This window comes from Cuculus canorus, chromosome 8 (genome assembly GCF_017976375.1).
Source record: "Cuculus canorus isolate bCucCan1 chromosome 8, bCucCan1.pri, whole genome shotgun sequence".
NCBI classification, from domain to species: Eukaryota; Metazoa; Chordata; class Aves; order Cuculiformes; family Cuculidae; genus Cuculus; species Cuculus canorus.
Window position 1 is genome coordinate 27,973,215 of NC_071408.1, and position 19,951 is coordinate 27,993,165.

At 46.1% G+C, this 19,951-nt stretch overlaps 1 protein-coding gene across 7 annotated transcripts in view; it reads right to left on the minus strand.

Moving 5' to 3' along the window:
• The window catches only part of ST3GAL3 (ST3 beta-galactoside alpha-2,3-sialyltransferase 3), a 210,938-nt gene that overhangs the window by 15,568 nt on the left and 175,419 nt on the right, over positions 1–19,951 (minus strand). For 6 of the 7 annotated variants that reach the window (XM_054073724.1, XM_054073722.1, XM_054073726.1 and 3 more), the window contains 2 exons: positions 14,202–14,348; positions 3,534–3,680 (listed from right to left, as the gene is read on the minus strand). In XM_054073724.1, the coding sequence (XP_053929699.1) occupies positions 3,534–3,680; positions 14,202–14,348 (294 nt within the window). The remainder of the gene's footprint in view (positions 1–3,533; positions 3,681–14,201; positions 14,349–19,951) is intronic. The other variant, XM_054073727.1, reaches the window with a different exon arrangement.

Here is a 19,951-nt window from a genome sequence, read left to right on the forward strand (position 1 = left end):
CAATTTCAAGGCACACCCTGCTTTAGAGGCTGAAATGTAGATGACCAGGGCACAATCCCAGAGGTCCAAAGTAATGCCGAGGATGCTTTTGGGCCTTGGGCACCAAAGCAGAAGGAACAGACAAAAGCCTTGGTGGAGCTTGGCTCTGGGTCAGCCTTTTACTAGTGCCAAGGGCAGTGTTTGGCACAAGGTGCTATTGCAGGGCAGCCTCCTGCTTTGCAAACCACATGCAGGTCTCTCTCCAAGCAGAGCGTGCAGGACGCTTCCACTCTAGACTGGGGCAAATCTCCATTTGTGTGTTCTTTGAAGGCAACTGCAGAAGACACAACCAACCTATCGTGCCCTTCACCTTTCAACTTCACCCTCAGGTGGCTAACAATTACCAGCTACCATTAATATTAAATGGAAAAGAAAGAAATGCAATCCTCTCTCTGCTCTTCACATTCCACAATATCACAAACAATTTGTTGTACTGGGAGGGGCAGAGGCAGGAGGAGCATTAATTATTGATACTTGGGAACAGATGGCTTTTCTTGTACCAGGGCAGCAAAATGTAAGAGGAGCCTGTGGGTGAGGATGTGACGATTAGATGGGCAGATATGTATCAGATAACCAGTCTTCAACGGGAACAGGAACCTTCCTCCTAGAACCAGCTCTGCTGGCCTGCAAAGCTCATCAACAGCCCTGACGGCAGAAACAAATCCACTGACATCTGAATTAGTGAGGCTTCACCAGAGTCTTTCAACACTCCCTCACCTCCGTACAGAACATCCTGGACATGATGACTGACAGGTTCCAGACTGCAGAGGCCTGACAAACCAGGCACCAATTGGTCTCTCTAGGAGACTACTGGTTGCATTTTGCATGTTCATCCTCATCTACTGCTCTGTGCCATGCAAGGTTTATTCCTGAGATCACATATGGTGTCCATGAGTGATTCCCTCCTTCCTTCCACTGGCTTTTCCAGCCTGTTCAGAGTGCTGGTCTCCGGAATCAAAGATCCAAGTGATCCAAGTGATCAGTGGCTTCAACCAGAGACTGTCATCCAACTCTTTTTTCAGCTTTCCTCACTGATCCATGTAGTGATCAAGAGTAAGATTTCATTCTTGTCAGCTCCTGTGTAGGTGCCCTTGAGGTCAGAGACACCTACAGCTGCAAAACAGGCTTGGCGTAGGACACCTGCTGTGAGTGTCCCTGTGTCCAAGAGCAGACTGTGGGACTGACATCCTTATGAAACAGGAGGAACAACTTGGCAAGGGTGATTCTCCACCAACGGCAGCCGATTCACCAGAGCGGACACGGTGCCACCACAGAGGCAAAGGCTTTCCCTGAAACTTTCATGAACAGTCTGTAGCATCTGCATCCATTTTCACTCTGTTGTAGTCAGGTCCTTCATCAACAAAGGAACTGTCTGTACTGATTCAGACCGGGGTTTGGGTAGCCCAGGGTCCTGTCTCAGGCTGTGGTTATAAGCAGATGTCCAGGGAGGAGTCAGAAATGGGTGAGCCAATGATGATACCTCCTCTACTACTACAAGAATGATATTCCTCAGCTATTTTGTGTTCAGAGATTCCACAAGCCAGACACCACCTCTGTACACAGTGACTCAATTTGCTTTTCCTCTCTGGATCATAGCATCACAGAACGGTTTGGGCTGGAAGGCACCTTAAAGATCATCCAGTTCCAACCCCCCCTGCCATGGGCAGGGACACCTCCCACAGGATCAGGCTGCTCAAGACCCCATCCAATCTGGCCCTGAACACCGCCAGGGAGGGGGCAGCCACGACTTCCCTGGGCAACCTGGGCCAGGGCCTCACCACCCTCATTGTGAAGAATTTCTTCCTAATGTCTAATCTAAATCTTCCCCCTTCCAATTTAAAGCCATTCCCCCTCGTCCTGTCACTCCATGCCCTTGTAAAAAGTCCCTCCCCAGCTTTCCTGTAGTCCCTTTCAGTACTGTGAGGCTGCTCTAAGGTCTTGGAACCTTCTCTACTCCAGGCTGAACAATCCCAACTCTCTCAGCCTGTTGTCATAGCAGAGGTGCTCCAGCCTCCACATTATCTTCATGACCTCCTCTGGATTCATTCCAACAGGTCCATATCCTTCTTTTATTTGGGATCCCAGAGCTGGACACAGGACTCCAGGTGGGGCTCTCACAAGAGCAGAGGGGGAGAACCCCCTCTCTCGCCCTGCTGGCCACGCTTCTCTTGATGCAGCCCAAGACATGGTTGGCCTTCTGGGCTGCGAGCAAGCATTGGTGGCTCAATGTACCCCTTAAATCCTGTAAATGGGCACTCACTTTCCCAGCCAGGACATATTAATCCATGCTTATTCCATTGAGCAAGGGAGACTTTATTGCTACTTCCACAGGTACAAAGTTACCTCAGGACCACAATGTCTAGTCCCTTGATACCCTGGGGACCTCCTCATAGTTTTTTCCCAAACTCAGTTTGTTCTCTTGGCCTCTGCTGAGTGGTTTTTCTAAAGCCTCATTACTCTGATAATTGGACATGCTCTTCTCATTTCCCTAGCTGACTAATCACTGATTTCTAATTCCTCTCAGTCTGCCTAGGGTCATGCAGCCTGCAGCCTGTGAAAGTCTTAAGACATGTACAATCTTGTGATTTGGAAAAACACAACTTCCCAGCTTCCCTCCTGGCCTGGATCAATAACAAAGTTCTCAAGGTGAACAAATGCCAAGTGTCAGGAGACAGCTACTATCTGTGAACAGTATAACTTGTCATAATGTGGAATAGGATAGAGAAAGTTTCCCTGTCTAGGAGCCAGTGAAGAGGTGGAAGCAATCTTAGAAAGACTGAACTCTATCAAAAAAGGATCAAAACTTCTCATTACGGAAGCTTTGACCAGCGTCCGAGTTTGCTCTGGTTTGGTACAGGAAATGGACAGACAGAAAGAGCATCTTTATATTGCTGCATTATACCAACACGAGACCTTTTGTTCCTCTAAAAATACTGTTCATCTCACTGAGATAGTACCAGAAAATGTTTCTAGCGTAGATCTAGTTTTAAAGAGCAATGCACACGGGGCTGTGATGAGTATACAATATCTAATAGCTGCTGAATGGTTAGCTGAGAGCCAACACGCATGGGGGCTAATCTCACCTCTCCCAAGTTTCACAGGGGCTGAGAAGGGGATCATCGAGCAAAAGAAGCCTATGGATTAGAGAGCAATACAGCAGATCAAAAAGCAGGACGAGGCCACATCTTTTCAACCCCAGAATTGCTCCCGTTCACCTTACTCAAATTAACATTTATGGGAATCTTTTCACTGCTGCTCAAAGATGGAACCACATTATATACACATTCCAGAGAACTTTTCCCATCAGAAACAACCATTTTTAACACACATTCTCCTTGGCAGAATGTACAGAATTTTACAGGCAAATGCCTGGGTGGAGCCGTGTTTGACCCAGACAGGAAAGCTGTAAGTTGACATCACCATCCCAGTCAGGCTCTGGAGTCGGGGTGGTCGGCGGTCTTGGGAGGAAGATACGCTCAGCAGGAGCTCCCTACCTCTTTGATGGCAGACATCTTGATGTTCTCATAGTAGTGCAGCGGTGCATTGGGTGAACTCATGTCATAGCCAAACCCAGCTACCGCCACCTCATCACAGTTGTGGAGCGCCATGGTTATTGCTACGCTTCCCAAGGTGGGGATGTTCTGAGAGGAGAGAAAGCAGGAATGGAAGTCATTAACAGGTTGCCATTTCTATAATTAAAGATTTCTTATTGTCTCTGCTCACAGGGGCACTGCTGCTACTCAGCAGAAAATCGGGAACGGGGTATTTGGCTGTATCTGCAGTCAGCTGCCCAGTGCCAGCACGTGGGGTCCACAGCCTCCCAGCTTGTAAAGAAAATCATATGTTACCCAGCTTCCTGCAAAGCATCTAGCACAAAAGCAGTGGCTCTCGTTTGAGGCTCTATGATCTAACTCTCCAGGGAAGTATTGCAGGGCAAAGGGATTAATGCAAATTGTCAGAATCCCCGTCCACAACTTAGCTATCCTGAGAATGGGGCAGCGGGCGAGCTGGAGGATGAATCGGAGTGGATATGTTAGTTTTCTGAAACTAAAACAGATGTAGATACTGGGTTACAATTCTATGCATATTACTGGCTTCCAGCTGGACTAAGGAGGAATATTTATCTCAAAGAGGTGACCGTACAGGAACAGAAGTGAAGAACTCTTTACTCTACTAATGGTGAAAGCAGTTTAAGGAGGTCGTTAAGCACCTCTGGGAGCTGGAGAGATCAGGCAGACCCAGTCAGCAGTGTGCACAGAGACCCTTTCCTTTGCGCAGGGGCACCCCAGAGACAAAGGACACTGTTGCCGGTGCCATATCCTTCCAAGCCACAGCATACGGGGAAGACAAGAAGTGGGAAGCCAGTCAGAGACAGGTGCTAACACTCTGAGCATGGTCATCCTGACTGTCCTCTCCTATCTGCTGACCTGCCATTTGCACTGAAGTCCAGCCTCAACCCTTCCCATTTCATCTGGCTTCTGCTGACTCCCTGTGACAGCGGTGCTGTACAGCTGCACCTCCTCATGTGTGTTCAGATGAACACGACCACTGTGATAGATGAGTGTTTCCAGTATAAAAACCTAGCTCACGGACTTTTCCTGCTCCCTTTTAACCAGATGAATCCAAAGGCAGCTTTACCCCAGGGGCTAGGGAGAGGCTGAAAAATCCACCCACATAACTTATCTTCATTTGCAGAGCATCCAATACCAGCTCTATCAAACATATCACGAATTCAGAGGACATGCTCAGACAGTCACCAAGGGTGACAGCCTCTTAGCTGAGATGTAGAGACCAACTAGATGCTTATATTATGCATTTAAAATGGTTTATCCTAAACCAGCAAGCAATGCTATTGCATTTAACCTGAAGTTTGTAACAAACTGGGAACACAATACTTTGAGTTTCAGCCCCTCATTCGGAGGAATCGGCTTCTGGTGGCACACTACTTTGCTCACTTCTGATTGCTTGACCAGTCCCAAGACCAACATTCTTCAGGCAAAGAATGCCACCTATATCCTAGCTGAGATGTGTAGAGCTGGGAGCACAACCCATATGCTATGGAGAACTCCACTACAGCGTACTGGAATTACACTAATCTGAAGACAAACGTGCAAAAACTGCTTATGGCTAAACCAGTGAGACATTAAATTCAAACATTTGCCATGCAACTCTAACAGCGCACATATGAAATGGAAAGACCTTACTACATCATCCAGTGTCAGCTCTAGATGTTAGGAAAAACAGCAGAGTCACTTTGTACTCACTGCTTAATTTCAATTGATCCTCATCACAAACAACACTGCTTTCATTCTGGCTACTTTAGTTAATTGTTCATTCACTGGTAGCCAGAAATTATCAAAGAGAGGTTTAAAAAAGAATTAGAAAAAGTTTATTAGGCAATGATAAGACGATTCCCCCAAATATCAAAATACACAAGAACATCCTGTCTTCCCAGGCACGGCAGTCCAGATACAAATAGCCTCAGCTTTATGTTTTACATAAATGACATTCGGATGTCACTGGAATTGCATCAGCTGGTAAGTGGATTTGCCACAAAACTCTTGCCCTCAGCCGAGCTGTAGTTACAGTGTCCAAAACATTGTGAGTAAATGGTTACGTCCTTGAGAATGTGTCCTTGTTGGGAATACCATGGTGTTACCATCACCCACACTTGCACTGGGCCCATTCCCACGGTACAGCTGAAGGGACACAGAGGGTCTTTGGCTGGGGGGAATTTCACTGGCCAAGTTAACATTTAATAGCTAACTTTCTAATGTGAGTTGTACAAACCACAGAGAATTAATCATACTACCCAACCCTATGGGACGACTGCCAAACCACCACAACTTTCTTTCAAGCATATGCGTATTTCTGTTTGGAGAATAGCAGATTACAGAAATCAAAAGCGAACTTCCCTTTGGTCACCAAATATCCACCTGACTTTATTCTACATACGATACCTCCAATGGTCGTTATGGAAAAATGGGAGATAATTTTCTCATTTGCTTTCATTCTTCAGCAGTTCCTGACACACCACTATCTCAGTATCATCTGCTCCTTTCTCAAAAATGACTAAAATACCAAAGACTTCCTGACCTCTCAGGTTGTAGGAGATGTATCTGGTTTGGCCCCTCCAACTATGAGAAATCTACACAGTGACCTTGGCAAAGTGTTGGAACTGGATGGTCTTTAAGGTCCCTTCCAACCCAAACCCTTCTGTGATGCTATGATTCTATGATATGTTTTAAACTACAGAAACTGTGAGGTTTTCTCCCACGACAGCCTGCTGAGCTTCTGCTGCTCTTTCCTTCTGTTGAAAATGAAGCACTACCTTATGTCCAGCTTGCGGTAAGGGAAAGAGAAGGCCCTGTAGGATCCAGGATGCATCCCAGGCTGTGCTGCAGAGAAGCCAGCTCAGCAGTGTTCTCCAGGTCCAGAGGAAAGGGCTCTCCTCTCAGCAGAGAAGTGGCAAATGAGAGGGGACATGTATTAGAGAGAGGAAACTGTTACAATTATTCTCTGGCTGCATCTACAAAGCTTCCAAGCTCTCCTGATTGTACACAGGCATATAAATTCGTTTGCTGCTAAGCTCTAGTCTGGATCTAATGAACTATGTACAGCCTTCGCGGCAAGTTGAGGGACAGGTCACTCCAAAAGAAGTTAGGCATCACGGACACAGCTGTGCCAAACCTGGCTTGCTATGCCCTGCACAATGCGTCAGTGCTATCTCACCACACACACCCTTGTGCCGTGCCCCAAAGACATACCAAAGCAACCACCACACCTCTTGTGTTCAGTTACGAAAAGGAAACGCTCTCAAACAACTGAGCAAGGCATTGCTAAGGAAAAAAAAAACCAAATCCCAACATCCCACTTCAGGAAAAATAATCTGGGGTTGGACCAGCTCAAAGCCTGTCTTCCTGCTCATGGCCCTCCGTGAGCCTGGGTATTCCCGTACCACCAAGCAATGCTGCCTTCTAGCAAATGGTTGAAGAATGGCAGCCCAGTGGTGGCCAGTGCCAAGGCAGGAGCCTCCTGTGATGTCTCCCAGCCGCACGAAGGCTGGCCAGTGCAGGCTAAGCCACAGCATGGGCTGTCTGGAGCGACCCAGCAGGACCTCCGCTCCAGATGGAGCCACGATGAGATTTTGACCTAAACTGGTGCCCACCAACCAGGGAGAGCTGGGAATGGCAAGATCCCAGAAAACACTGGCAGTCCTCTCCTCCACCAGTTGCCTGCCACAAGCCTCAAACTTGGCATTGCAAGCTCTGTGCCTCCTGTTGTGTCTCACAGGCTTCTGTTCCAGCCGGGGCCCATGGTGGGTACCAGGTTGAGCTTCCTCTCTCCAGCAGCAGTGAATAACTGCAAGGGCAACCTGCCTGGACAATGTGGCCTGAACTGACAGTCCACATTTTCAAGTCTGGCCTGCTTGTCTAAGCCCAAACATCTGGAAAATGTAATAACTAATATAGCGCTCCCCAGGGATCAGCCCTTTGCCTGGTCCCATCTGAAAGAAGGCAGCAGACTTACAGACGAGCCAGAGATGATGCCGAAAGATCATCTGACAAACAGAAGCAGCAAACACAGCAATGGTGAGCGACATGTCACCACAGCAATGCTCAGCAAAGGCAGTTGGTGCATTCAGAGCATGGCTCCTTCCAGAGGCCTGCTGGCACATGGCCGCCATGGGTGAGTTGAGCATATGCATGGTGGATCCTGGATGAGAGAAGCATAAAGACATGGAAGGCAAAGACCTCTGGTCTTGTGCTGTGTCAGGGATCATTGCAAGCTTTGTGAGGTGCAAACTCAGCCAGCTGGCATCACCAGGCTCAGGGACCAAAAATGCCTTCAGCAGGACAAACAGACCAAGGGCAGGTTCTCCTAACGGCTTCTACACTGTTCTCTGCAGCAAGGGGAAAGATCATAGAATCATAATCATAGAATCATAGAATGGTTTGGGCCAGAAGAGACTTTAAAGACCATCCAGTTCCAATTCCCTTGCCATGGACAGGGACACCTTCCACTGGATGAGATTGCTTAAGCCCTCATCCAACCTGGCCTTGAACACCTTCAGGGATGGGGCAGCCACAACTTCTCTGGGCAACTTGGGCCAGTGCTTCACCACCCTCACAGGAAAACATTTCCTCATAAGATCTCATCTAAATCTCCCCTCTTTCAGTTTAACACCGTTCCCCCTCATCTTATCCACGCAGTCCGTGACCAAGAGCCCCTCCCCAGCTTTCCTGTAGCCCCCTTCAGTATTGGAGGGCTGCTCTAAGGTTTCTCTGGTGCGCTCTCTTCTCCATGCTGAACAATCCCAATTCTCTCAGGTTGTCCTCATATGGGAGGTGCTCCAGCCCTCAGATCATCTCCATGCCCTTCCTGTGCTTCTCCTCAAGACATTGCTATTTCATCTTCAATTAGGCCTTCTGAAGAGGCTTTAAAGACTGACTTCTACTCACAAAAGAAAACAAACCAGGCAGCAGAAACGAACATCTTTGGACTAACGGAGGCTGAACATCACCTCACAGTCTTGTGCTGGAGATCCAGTGCTGGTGATTGAACCAGTAACTGCTCTTTACTCAGCGCATGTGAAAAGCTCTCACTGCTTTTCATTCCATGCCTGGGTCATTCCTGTGTCATGGCCTGCTGGGCTGGAAGGAAATGACTGCTGTAAATCTGTTTTTAGAAATATTTGACGCCCTTAATACGTTAAATGAATTCCAGTTATTTATGGGATTTTAGTTAGCTCCAGGTCAGACATATTAGATTGTTCAGACTATTCCAACTGTTAGCTTGTCCACTGAAAGGTAAGCGTTGCTGAAGAATAAATTCCCTAAAACTATAATGCAACTAGATAGTCAAACTGGTTTGCCTACTAAGTTGATTAATTTGAGGGAAAACTTGAAAAATCGCTCATCGGGGAAAAAATGCTACCTTAGTTTTATCAGTTACAGACCTGATCACCTCATAGCAATAAAGCCAAACCTAAAGAAATACAGGTCAAAACTATAACAGCCATCACATGCTACGCAACAGTTGCTAAATTGCTTTTTTTTGTTATTTATGTTTGCATAGGAACAACTCCAAAGCTATTCTTTGCTTCAATTATTGGACGAGTTTGGAAATATGGCAGAAAAAAGCAATTTAGCATCACTTATTGTGAGCAGAGAAGAGCCTGGCATTCTGCGGAGCGGTCCCTGTCACAGGAGCTTACAGTCTGGGAGCGAGGTGAGCCGGTAAGTGTCTCCCGCAGCTATCTCCATTCAGAGATGTAATCAGCTACAATACTGGGCTTCAAAAGATAAAGAAGAGCATCTCCAACACATATTTAGTTCAGCTCCCTGGGGAGAAACCCCCCAGAACTGGTGGTCTGCAGCAAAGCAAAAACGAAGGGAAAGGGGCCTGTTGCTGGAGACACGACGAGCTGAGCAGCAGGGTTCTGTTCTGCCATTCAGCTGCTGAGCTCCTCTACAACTTAGCCCAAACCAAGTATCTGTGACCACATCTATCGTGATGCACAAGCTCTGATTCACCGTTTGCTGTAGAGCAGATTCCTGTGCAATGCAGAGAGTATTTCTTAAGAGCCTAATAATTTAATAGAGGGCAAGCAAGGGCATGACTTTCCTGCACACTGGCTGCTCTGCAGTAACCACATTTATGCTTCACTCTGTGCTAAAGGGGAGTTCATGGCCTACACTTTCACTGAAAAGTAAATTCCCTGTAGTTACTTTGCAGCTAACATGTGCAGAAGCACCTGGTTGGGCATTTAGAATCATAGAATTGCTAGGTTGGAAAAGACCTTTGAGATCATCACGCCCAACCATATCTGTCCACTACTAATTTTACCAAGAAGCGGCTGGTGTGCACTTACCTGCTACCCTACAATTGCTTGTCTGAATGTCCATTCGCAGCAGCTCATGGACTGATCACACGGCAGTGGTAAGGGATTGAACAGTTCAGCCCATGATGCAGATGTGCTGTCCTGGAAATTTAAAGCTTAACAAGGACACTAAATTTCTATATTTCACTGGCTACAGCTGCAGTGGTCCTTCATCTGTTCCTCTTAGAAGAAGCCATCGAAGTGGAAAAAATGGAGAAGCACACAACAGGAAGGATGGAGTGGCAGACTGCTCTGCTCCTGCCATCCTCCACATCACTTCTGCTCCATAAAGACCCAACAGGTCCCAAGACAAGGCCTTCACACAGTGACAATCCAGCAAGAACAGCTCAGGAGACAAAGCTAGCTGAGACCAAGGCAACTGGGTACTAGTGAGAGAAAAGGTCCTTATGACCTGCAAGGGAAGCTGAAAAGCTGCCAAAGGAGCAGATTCACCACTGGCATCTCCAGAAAGGCTGCCTGCCCACAGGTAAACCCACATAACAGCGAAGAGAAGCAAGAGAAGCCCTGGGCAGGACTTGCTAACATTCCAGCATCAGAGGTTAATCCCTGAGTGCCTGTGGGCTGTCAGCACTCTGCGGAGGTGCTAATTCATGGTCCGGTGCCCGATGCAGCCTGATAACACCTCCTGCATATGGCTCTTCCTTTGCCAAGTTGGTGCTGAGGCTGAATGTAGTCCAGAAGATGATGCTTTATATTTTTAGTAAGATACCTATAGATTCAGCCATTTCTAGTACACAAACGACTCAAAGGCTTACAGTTTTGGGCAGCACAGCTTAATCTCCTAAGAAGTTAAATCATAAGCATTTCCATGTATGCACTGAAGCAGCAGAGAGAGAAATGAACACCACATTCGGTACTGGAGTCCTCAGAGTCCTTACAGTTCAAATGTCCTCCTGGCCATCTCACACCAGGGCACCCTGAGGAGCCAGAAAGCCACTGCTCTAATGGCTCTGAGTGCTACTATGTGGATAAGACTATTAGCTACACAGTAAAAAGCACCATGGCAATAACCATCCCTAGTGTTGTGCGTGCAAGAGGCAACACCTCCTCTGAGCTGATGTTCATGCCTGTTCCCCAGTAAGCTGTCTGCAGTGCAAGGTAGGTTACCGCATGCCCGAATCACCAGCTGCAATATCACTGATGCCTGGTTTCAAGTCCAAAAGACCTGTATATGCAAAACTTCCACCTAAACATAAAGCACATACATACACCTTTGGCTAGTGAGACAGCCAAGCCTGTGCCCGCTCCTTAAGAGGATTCTTGAATCAAAGAGATGATCTTCACTAGCTTGTTTCTTTTGTGCTAACCCATCTTCAGAAACTAACATTTCATTTTCCCCAGACGCCGCTAGGATCCTAAACGAGAGTTTTTCTTTATCATCAGCTTATCCCAAGAAAAGAGAAGTCCACATGTACTAGGAAACAGATCTCCCTCTTCCTAAGGCTTCAGTTAATGGACTTAGGAAACTCCTGAAAAGCTTTACTGGTCCTAGAGAGAAGTCACTGTTCATTGTGGGTGATCAGTTTTGCTTCTGGCTTGGACTTTTGGCTACTAATGCCACAAGTGCTACCAAAATGCATGACTTGGTTGTGCCGCAGAACCATCTGGCCCAAATTATGTTATCAAAGCAGAGGATGTTACTACATTCACCCTTTATTGAATCCTGGGAAAAACACTTCAGGATCAGCCCCAAACTATTTCACTAGCTCTGCTCAACCTTGCTGGAAAAGCCCCCAAATTACAAAGTTAATTGGCAGTACATTGTTACCATATGTGGTGTGCAAGAAAAGCAGTGAAGTTTATTTAGGCATCAGAACCAAAGAAGAGTGGAATATTACTGCTCTTTATAAGGATTTCGTGTTGGCCTTGATTACTAAGGCATCCCTAGCCTTGATCCTCCTGTGCGTAGCCTGCCCGACATACCACAGCACACTGCAGCACGGGGCACCGACCTGCCCCCACGCTAGTTCCCCAGGAGAAACTCAGGATACACACTGTTTCCTGTGCTTTTCATATTAGACTCCATCATTTTCCCTTTCCATGTTCATAAGCTTCTTTCTTGACTAAAGATTTCCAGGATGTCTCACATGACCCTGAACCCAACCAACTACGTTCTGCGGCGTCTGGGTCACGCTGTCTCTGTGGGACAACTCTCCTTGCTCCAGCTGCCTTACTTATCTTGCTGGATTGCTCTTAAATCTTTATTCAGAGTTGGATTCTTAGTCTGTGTGCTCTGTTTCCTACTCCTTTCATTTAAAGTTGCAGTGAATAAAGGTCTGTAGCAAATTGGTGTCACTGGGATCCTACTCTGACTCTTCTTCCCCTTTTACAACAGCAGTAGCTTCTGTTGAAGCTTCTGACGCAGCAGCATTCACTAAAGTGTGAAGTCCCAGCATTCCATGACAGCAGTCCAGAGTTGATGTCTGTGTTAAATTTGTACCTACAGGCTTGAAATACTCTCATTCTGTTTTTAAACTCTGACAGGATCACTATACTAGAGTGTCCTTGCACAGACAGTGCAGGCTGTTCTAAGGTCCCAGCCCCATCGACGCACCTGCAAAGATCCTACTGCCCCGTCTGAAGGAACAAACTACAATTTACACAATCTAGCAGGGGTTATGGGCAAAGACTCCTTGCCTTAAAGCTCTATAAACTATATTTAAATGCTCAAATGGACTTTCATGAAGTGAAACATCAGGTTTCAATTAAGATGCCTTCATTTCCAAATCTGATGTGTGTTAAACAACCTATCAAAACCTCATAAACTTCAGTTCACAGCAATTTCATTTCCGGATTCTCTCTTCTGCTCTCAGCTTCAGTAATATCTTGTGTATTAAAATAATGTGTTTAAAAATAAAACAAATCTGGAGAAAATAAAGGCAAAAGTCTGATGATTTCTGTCCTTCATTGTGGCAGCAGTCCTGGTTTTCTGGAAGACAAGTCAAGACCACATCCTTCTAAGGGTAAGTTCTGGAGAATGCAGAGAGGTGAAGAAAGTTACTTCCTAGCCATCAGGAATATTTGGGTTCAGATACCTTCAGTGCATGGAACACAACTCCAGCGTTCCTAGAACCACTTGAGAGCTTCTGCATGTGCACACGCAGCAAAGCATTTCACAAAAGAACCGTTCTGTGTGGCTGAACCCATCTACACACCCTGCACATCGCATTTTAAAAAGTGAATTTCTTACCTCCAGGCACCCACCCTTCTGCCCTGCACAGAACAAACACCTCTAATATGTCTGAAGATCTCATGATATAACTAGAGCATGGAAAACGAGGCATTATTCTGTCTAGTCCAAATCGTTGCTGATAACAATGGAAGGACAGCGTCGGGGCAGAGCAAACAGACCTCGTCCAGTGAAAGTGCTTCTCTCTGGGTTTGTCACTTATGCTAACGTGCCCAAAAATGTCACGTGTGGTCTCTATCAGCAACTATATCACATGCGTACATGAGTAATTCACCCGCCCAAGTAATACTTTCTCGTAACAGTTGATAGATTAGGTAGAGCAAATATAAATAGGTTCTGAGGACAGTGTTACGGTGTGAGATAATCCAGAAAACCCAAGTCACCACCTACTCCACACTAACACTCCAGAAACCTGCAATGAGGGTGAGATACTAGGATGACCACGGAGATATTTTATTAATAACTATGACCTAAAACTATGTTTTACATTGTTTTCTTTTGTAAGCTTTTACATCTAAAACGTGCCACTGCAAGATCAGAATTTCTCACCAAAGGTCTCCCAAAACAAACCTTTACCCTCTTACACCATAAGCCTGGGATACAGGATGAGCAGTGCAGTATCAGTGATTTTAGGGTGCAATCTCCATGAGAACAGCAAATTGTAAAACTGCAGCATGACCTTTAATGGGGACCTGCACCATTTCCAGATGTGCTGAGGGTGCAGAGTAGAGGGTTCCTTCTTCCTTTTGGGAAGGAGCTCCCTCCACCCACACAAACAAGTTCCCTTCTGGCAGGCTGCGAGTGACAGGAAACCACCCAGCTGGTGCTGCGAGCCCAGAGCTGCCTCTAGAAGAGGGGCTCGGTCACAGCCATGCCTGGTTCCGGAAAGGAAGGATCTTGACTTGGCCGTAAGGAGGCTAAACAGTGCCACCACAAGAGCCAACCTCCATTCCCTTCAGCGTCCACCAGCAGAGGCCCAAAGGAAAAGCAAGAACAGCGTAAGCCTACTCTGCTGCTTTGGGTCTTTCATCTTTCCCCTTGGTTTCACTTGCTCCGCTTTATACCTACCCCTCTGCCCATGAGGCCGTTGTTGAAAGGCAGTCCGATAAAGCTGAAAGCTGCCTCCTGGATGAAGTAGGGATTCAGGATACGAATCTCATGAGGTTCTCTTGGGACACGGGTTGCCACTGACTTCCAAAAGCCATCAGAGGCACTCTGGTAACACAAAGAGAGGAAAACAAAGAGGAAAGATAAAACAACAAACACAATCATATGCAAGAGATAGAAGACAGCTATAATTCTTAAAACCAAAATAAAATGCACACTATTGGCAGCAGTTCCCGCTGTCCCTGCTCAGTGCCACCAGGCACTAGTATAAGGTTGTAGAGGGAGGGTGCATCCTGGAGGGGTGACAGCAGCATGTGCTGGGTGACAAGTGCAAAGATGGCAGAGAGGCCCGGGCTTCAAACAACCCCCTCCCTGGTGCCATCTATTCACTCTTATCAGTACTTCAGTTTGTTTGGCTAATGGCTCTCCAGCTGGTTTGGTTAATGGGTTTAGCATTCCAACACAGGCTGCGATTACTCCTCCTGCCTCTGAGGGGATGCACCCTTAGATAGCAAATGCTTTTAAGAACACTCAGAGAGCTAAAAATGACCGCACAACTCCACTTTCAGTGTGAGCTACATGCTTCCCACTATATCCTAGATTTATCCCCCTTCTGTTAGGTTTTAAGTTGTAAGCTGATAACGTTTTCCCAATAAATTGGTTTTAAATTGAAGCCTTCACCCTGCAAATATGGGAGAACACTGGCCTTGAATACTGCTGCCCTGCCTAGAGAGGGGCTTGTGCCTCTGCCACATCATCATACTTAGGTACCATTTCTTCTGCTGGTCCAGATGTTAGCGGGTATAGCACGTACTGCCCTTGAAATAACCAGAGGCTCCTTGTTCACAGGACTGATGGAACAATTACATTCTAATGTTCACTTCTGTTTGGGTTAAAAATTCGGAGCAAGGCACAGGGAGGATGGCAGGAATGTTAATGTGTTAACCAACAGCTTTGGCAGGGATAATCCCATGGAATACTTTCATCTTACAGCATTGAGCCTTCCTTCCCGTGATCTCTCTGACAAGCAACACAGGCAGACGTTACACTCTACATAAAAAGCACGTGGTTTGGAAGCCATTATTTACATCAGTTTGGGTTGTTTGCAGCTTAACAGTGTCTTTACAGTTGCTTTCAAGGCACTGCTGAAAACGCTGATGATCCCCTGCAAAATCCTGAGGAGGCTCCCGTGCCCAGTAGTGAGTGATTATCCCTGTAATTACGGATGGTAATTCTGCCACAGCCTATGCTTGCTGCATTTCATGCACTACTTGTAGGGCACACAGCTCCGGTGAACACTCACACCACGTGGTGCTCAACACCTCAGAGAGGCTTCTTTATGGAACAACTCCATTGTTATCTTTAGCTGCTGAACTTCAGATCCCAAAGACTGAAACCTTGGTAGATGGCTTAGACGGCTCTTGTCTTATGAAAGGCATTAACACAGCAAACTTGATGAGGATGAACATTTGTTATAACTCAGCTGCCCTGAGGGGTTATGTGTTGGTAAAGGTTCAGGCTGCTGAGGTTGGATCTGAGTCAGAAGTTGCCAGGTTCTTCCCCAGCTGCCCTAGTTCCACTCAACTGTTTGAACTGTTTAAAGCAGGTTTTCGTGCAATGCCAGAGCAATGACTGCAGAACGATGTTTGAAAATAAGAAATAAAGGAAGAGCACCCACTGAGCTCTTGTAGGTAAAGAGGTAAACCCAAACACCAGGATTAACTATATATATATGTTTTATTAAGCATCTGGATATGCACTAAAACTTGCTATATGAGAACTAATAGTCCTCACTTTACACAAATATTCATGGATAAAAGTATTTATAAGGCTAATCGTCACAAGAACGATGATAATACAAATAAACCCTCATGATCACAACTAAGGCGACTGGCAGTGTCGTACAATCAGGTGTCCCTGGCTGTGAGGATGCCACCGTGCTGGTGAGATCCTCAACTGGTTCTGTCCTAAAATCAGCTTTTATAAGGTTGCTTTTCCTATGCACAATTCCTGACAGCTGTGATCTGAAAACAATTCCCTGAAATGAGTACTGCAAACCACAGGCAAAACAACACCTTGCAACATCTCGCTGGGCAGAGCTTCATTTCAGACCTTTCAGTGAAATGCCAGTGATTTTTTGTCTGAGCTGCAGCCCTCCGTCCTACCTGAGAGAGTCACGGGGTGGAAACCAGTCACTACAACGTTATTATCCAAACCAAGAGCCTAAGACAGCCAAACGCCATCGCTATCCTGTTTTGATCCCACATACCCCCTCAAGGCTGCCCAAACGCAACACACTTCTGCCAACCAAAGCAAGGATCCCGTGAGTTTAAGTTCACATTTCATAGAATCATTTGGTTGGAAAAGACCTTTGAGATCATCAAGTCCAAATTTTGACAAAGGCAAAGTGCTCTCAGGAACGTAAATGGAAAAAAAAATCCTAACTAACAGTCACGTTCTTTCATCGCAGTTGAATTAGCACAAATGCCTGGTGTCAAAGTGTCAAACACTCTCCATTATCATATGACATTTTCAGCCACTAAGTGATCCCACCATTTAAAAAAAATATCAACTTTCCAAATGTTAATAAAGCCCAACATCCGTTTCACCAAAGGATTTGAGGGATTTGGTATGTCAGCCGAGTTTTGCCTCCTTGTGAAAATTCATTAAAAATTGATAAATACTAAACCTTTGGAATTTCCTAAAGGCACACAGAAAGCAGAGGGAAAGAGGGGGGGAGGGAATTAAATATAAAAGATGTCACAGACTCCACTTCCATTAAGCACGCTCCAGGTCTCACAGAAATGAAGATGATAAACAAAAGTCTTGAACAGCTACTCATTCAGCAGAACCATCTTATCAGGGGTTTAAGCAGACACACCCTGGAAAAACAATGTGTGACCCTGAAACTAAAATAAATTTATAAGTTGAATTAAGATTTCACGTGCAACTCTAAATACGGCATTGCCTAAATTCTGCAAACAATTCAAACCAAAGGTCTGCAACCTATTTAAAGTGGCGAAAAGCCATGTTCTGTTTGAACTCACGCTCCATAGGAGATTCTACATAAGTTCTGGGATTTAAGTAGCTTTTACATCACACACAAAATATTAAAGAGAGAAAAGCCTGAAAGATTCCAAACTTGAAACTTCTATTCTTTGCTATTGCTTGTGCTGTTCAGAAAGATAATTACACACATCACAGTTGTTCATGTTCCCAGTGCTGTGCAAACTGCTACAACCATACCTGGGCTCCTCTCAATTAGTTAAATGCTGGCGGACCCTCTCCACAGTTGAGAACACAACCTGTCTGCCCTGGTCCCTTCAGAGTGGCTCTTTCTCCTGTCATTCACCCGGACGATTTCTCAGGCCAATTTCCTCACCTATCACATAGCTCTGAAACTGTTCTAGTTTCTCCCTTCTATCTCATTTCTATTTTAAAGAATCTCAGAATCATTAAGGTTGCAAAAGACCTCTAAGATCATCCAATCCAACCACGAGTCCATCACCACTGAGCCTACAAAACCATGTCCCAAAGTCCCATATCTACATGTTTTTTTTTTTAACTCCATGTTCACTCCTCTAACCTTTCTGTGCGGTTCCCCTGAGATTATTTTTGAGAGGAATCTTTCATTTTGGTATGTTTCCCCTCTGTAGTTTCTCAAACAACTCTAGGGAGAAATGCAGAGTCTCGGCAGACAGCTCATACTTCTACCTATAAAGAAGAGAAAGCCTCATAACAGGGCTAAACAACTAAAAACTGTTTTCCTGGCTTATAATTACTGAAATTCTCAGCCTTGTGGTTTGGCTGCACAAACCTTGTAGTTTTGAGCTAGACCTGAAGCCCCGTGGTTTTGTTCTGCACCTTGTCACTGGCAAGCAACGAAACACAGCACCACCACCAACCGCAAGCGCTGGGAGGCTGCTCCTCCGACGCAACCCCCTCGGGAGACGCGGCGTCGAGGAGTGCAGCCCTTTCCAAGGCTCCGCGCTACTGCTGATCCTCAGCCGCCGCTACGCCTGGTGCGGATGTTCGGTCTGATTGGAGGCAGATGTTCAGTGAGGTTTCCAAAGCAGTTACTTCCCGCTGAGGAACTCTGTCCCTTTTTAGGCTGGGAGGAGACAGATGGGCACCCAAGGAGCAGCAGGCATTGAGACACAAGGCACGCTGTTCCTGCTGGATTCGGGAGCTCAGGCTCACAGTTTGAGGTTAGGGACATCCCCCGTTCTCTACTACAGTGACAAAGCCAGCAGTGCTTCAGGGTGGTTCTCTGAGGAAGCAATATCTCCCTTCCTGATTATCATAGAATCATAGAATAGTTTGGGTTGGAGGGGACCTTAAAGATCATCTAGGTCCACCCCTCCTGTCATCGGGGGCATAATGATGATAAGGCAGAAAAATCGCGTCTGAGAACCTTCTGGGCAATGTTCCTATCATACTCCATCACTCCTGGCATCGAGGTGGAAACCATAGAGTCCAAGCTGGAAACTGTTTCCCTGTATTAAGTCCCCACCTTTATTATCTTTATCATTATTACTGTGCACCAGTAATACAGTCACAGATGAGCATTCATGGTGCCAAAGGCTGTCAAAAAGATCTCATACTATAAGCATCAAGAAATAAGCGACACAGAGTGAGAGGCAGACAGGAAAACATGATTGGAGAGCAAGTCTCCGAGGGCCACGGCATTTTAAGCAATCTTGGAGCGTTTTCAAAATTGTATAATTGTAAAGGACACCACGAAAGGCTTTAGAAGAGACAGTTTAAAAAAGTTGAAAGAATTTAGATGGGCCAGGGCTTTCAAGCTAGTGTCTTGTACAGTTCTCATCCAGGGAGAGAGGCAGAGATATCTCCCCTAGAGACACCACTCCAGGAGTAAATAGGTATGGACGTGACAGATTAGAGATGGCAGGTTATGAGGAAAGAGATAAAAAATGGCAGGGCTCACCTAAAAGGAATAGGGACAAGACAATCCAGCTAGAACTCCTCTTTCTGTCCATTTGCAGAATACTGAAGGGTAACAGGGACAGCTGGCTCTAAGCTATTTGTGCCTCCATTCAGTTTTCCACCTCCTGTTCTCAGATTTAGCACGGCAAATCACAACATAAGCTAAAATAAAACGTGGAAAGTCAGAGCCTGAGCCAAGAAGCACACCTCAACAGAAGACACGAACAGCTAGAAGCAGGCTCAATCTCCCAGAATAACATCATAAGCAAAATGAGGGGTAATGCTACTGTATCCTAACGACACGGCTGGTGCCTCTTCTGTACCTCTGTCACAATACTGGGCTTAGGAGTCCAAGCAGCATTGCTCTGGAAGACTTCTCAGTCTGGTGGGAAGGGGACAAGGTGATTGCAAAGGTCAGCTATGCACAACACAAAGTGGAATAAAGTCACTCTGCTGCAGAGCAACAACAGAGATGAAAAGGCTGGAGAGAGAACTTGTGGTAAATGGAGATTACTGCTCTTTCAAACTCCGGTAACACCAGAAATGGAGAGAAAGAAGGGCACGAGGGAAAGAAAAAGCCAGAGGATGATGTACCAGTCACAAGACCTCACTCTGCTTGGGAACGCACAGTTCACTGGGATCTCTGCCCCCACCTAGGCTGGAATGTGATTTATTCTATACCTGTCATCTACAAACACTCACTGACACACAAACACAAAGTACAGCAGGACCACTGCAATCCATCTGCAGAGGCTTTTGAAAGG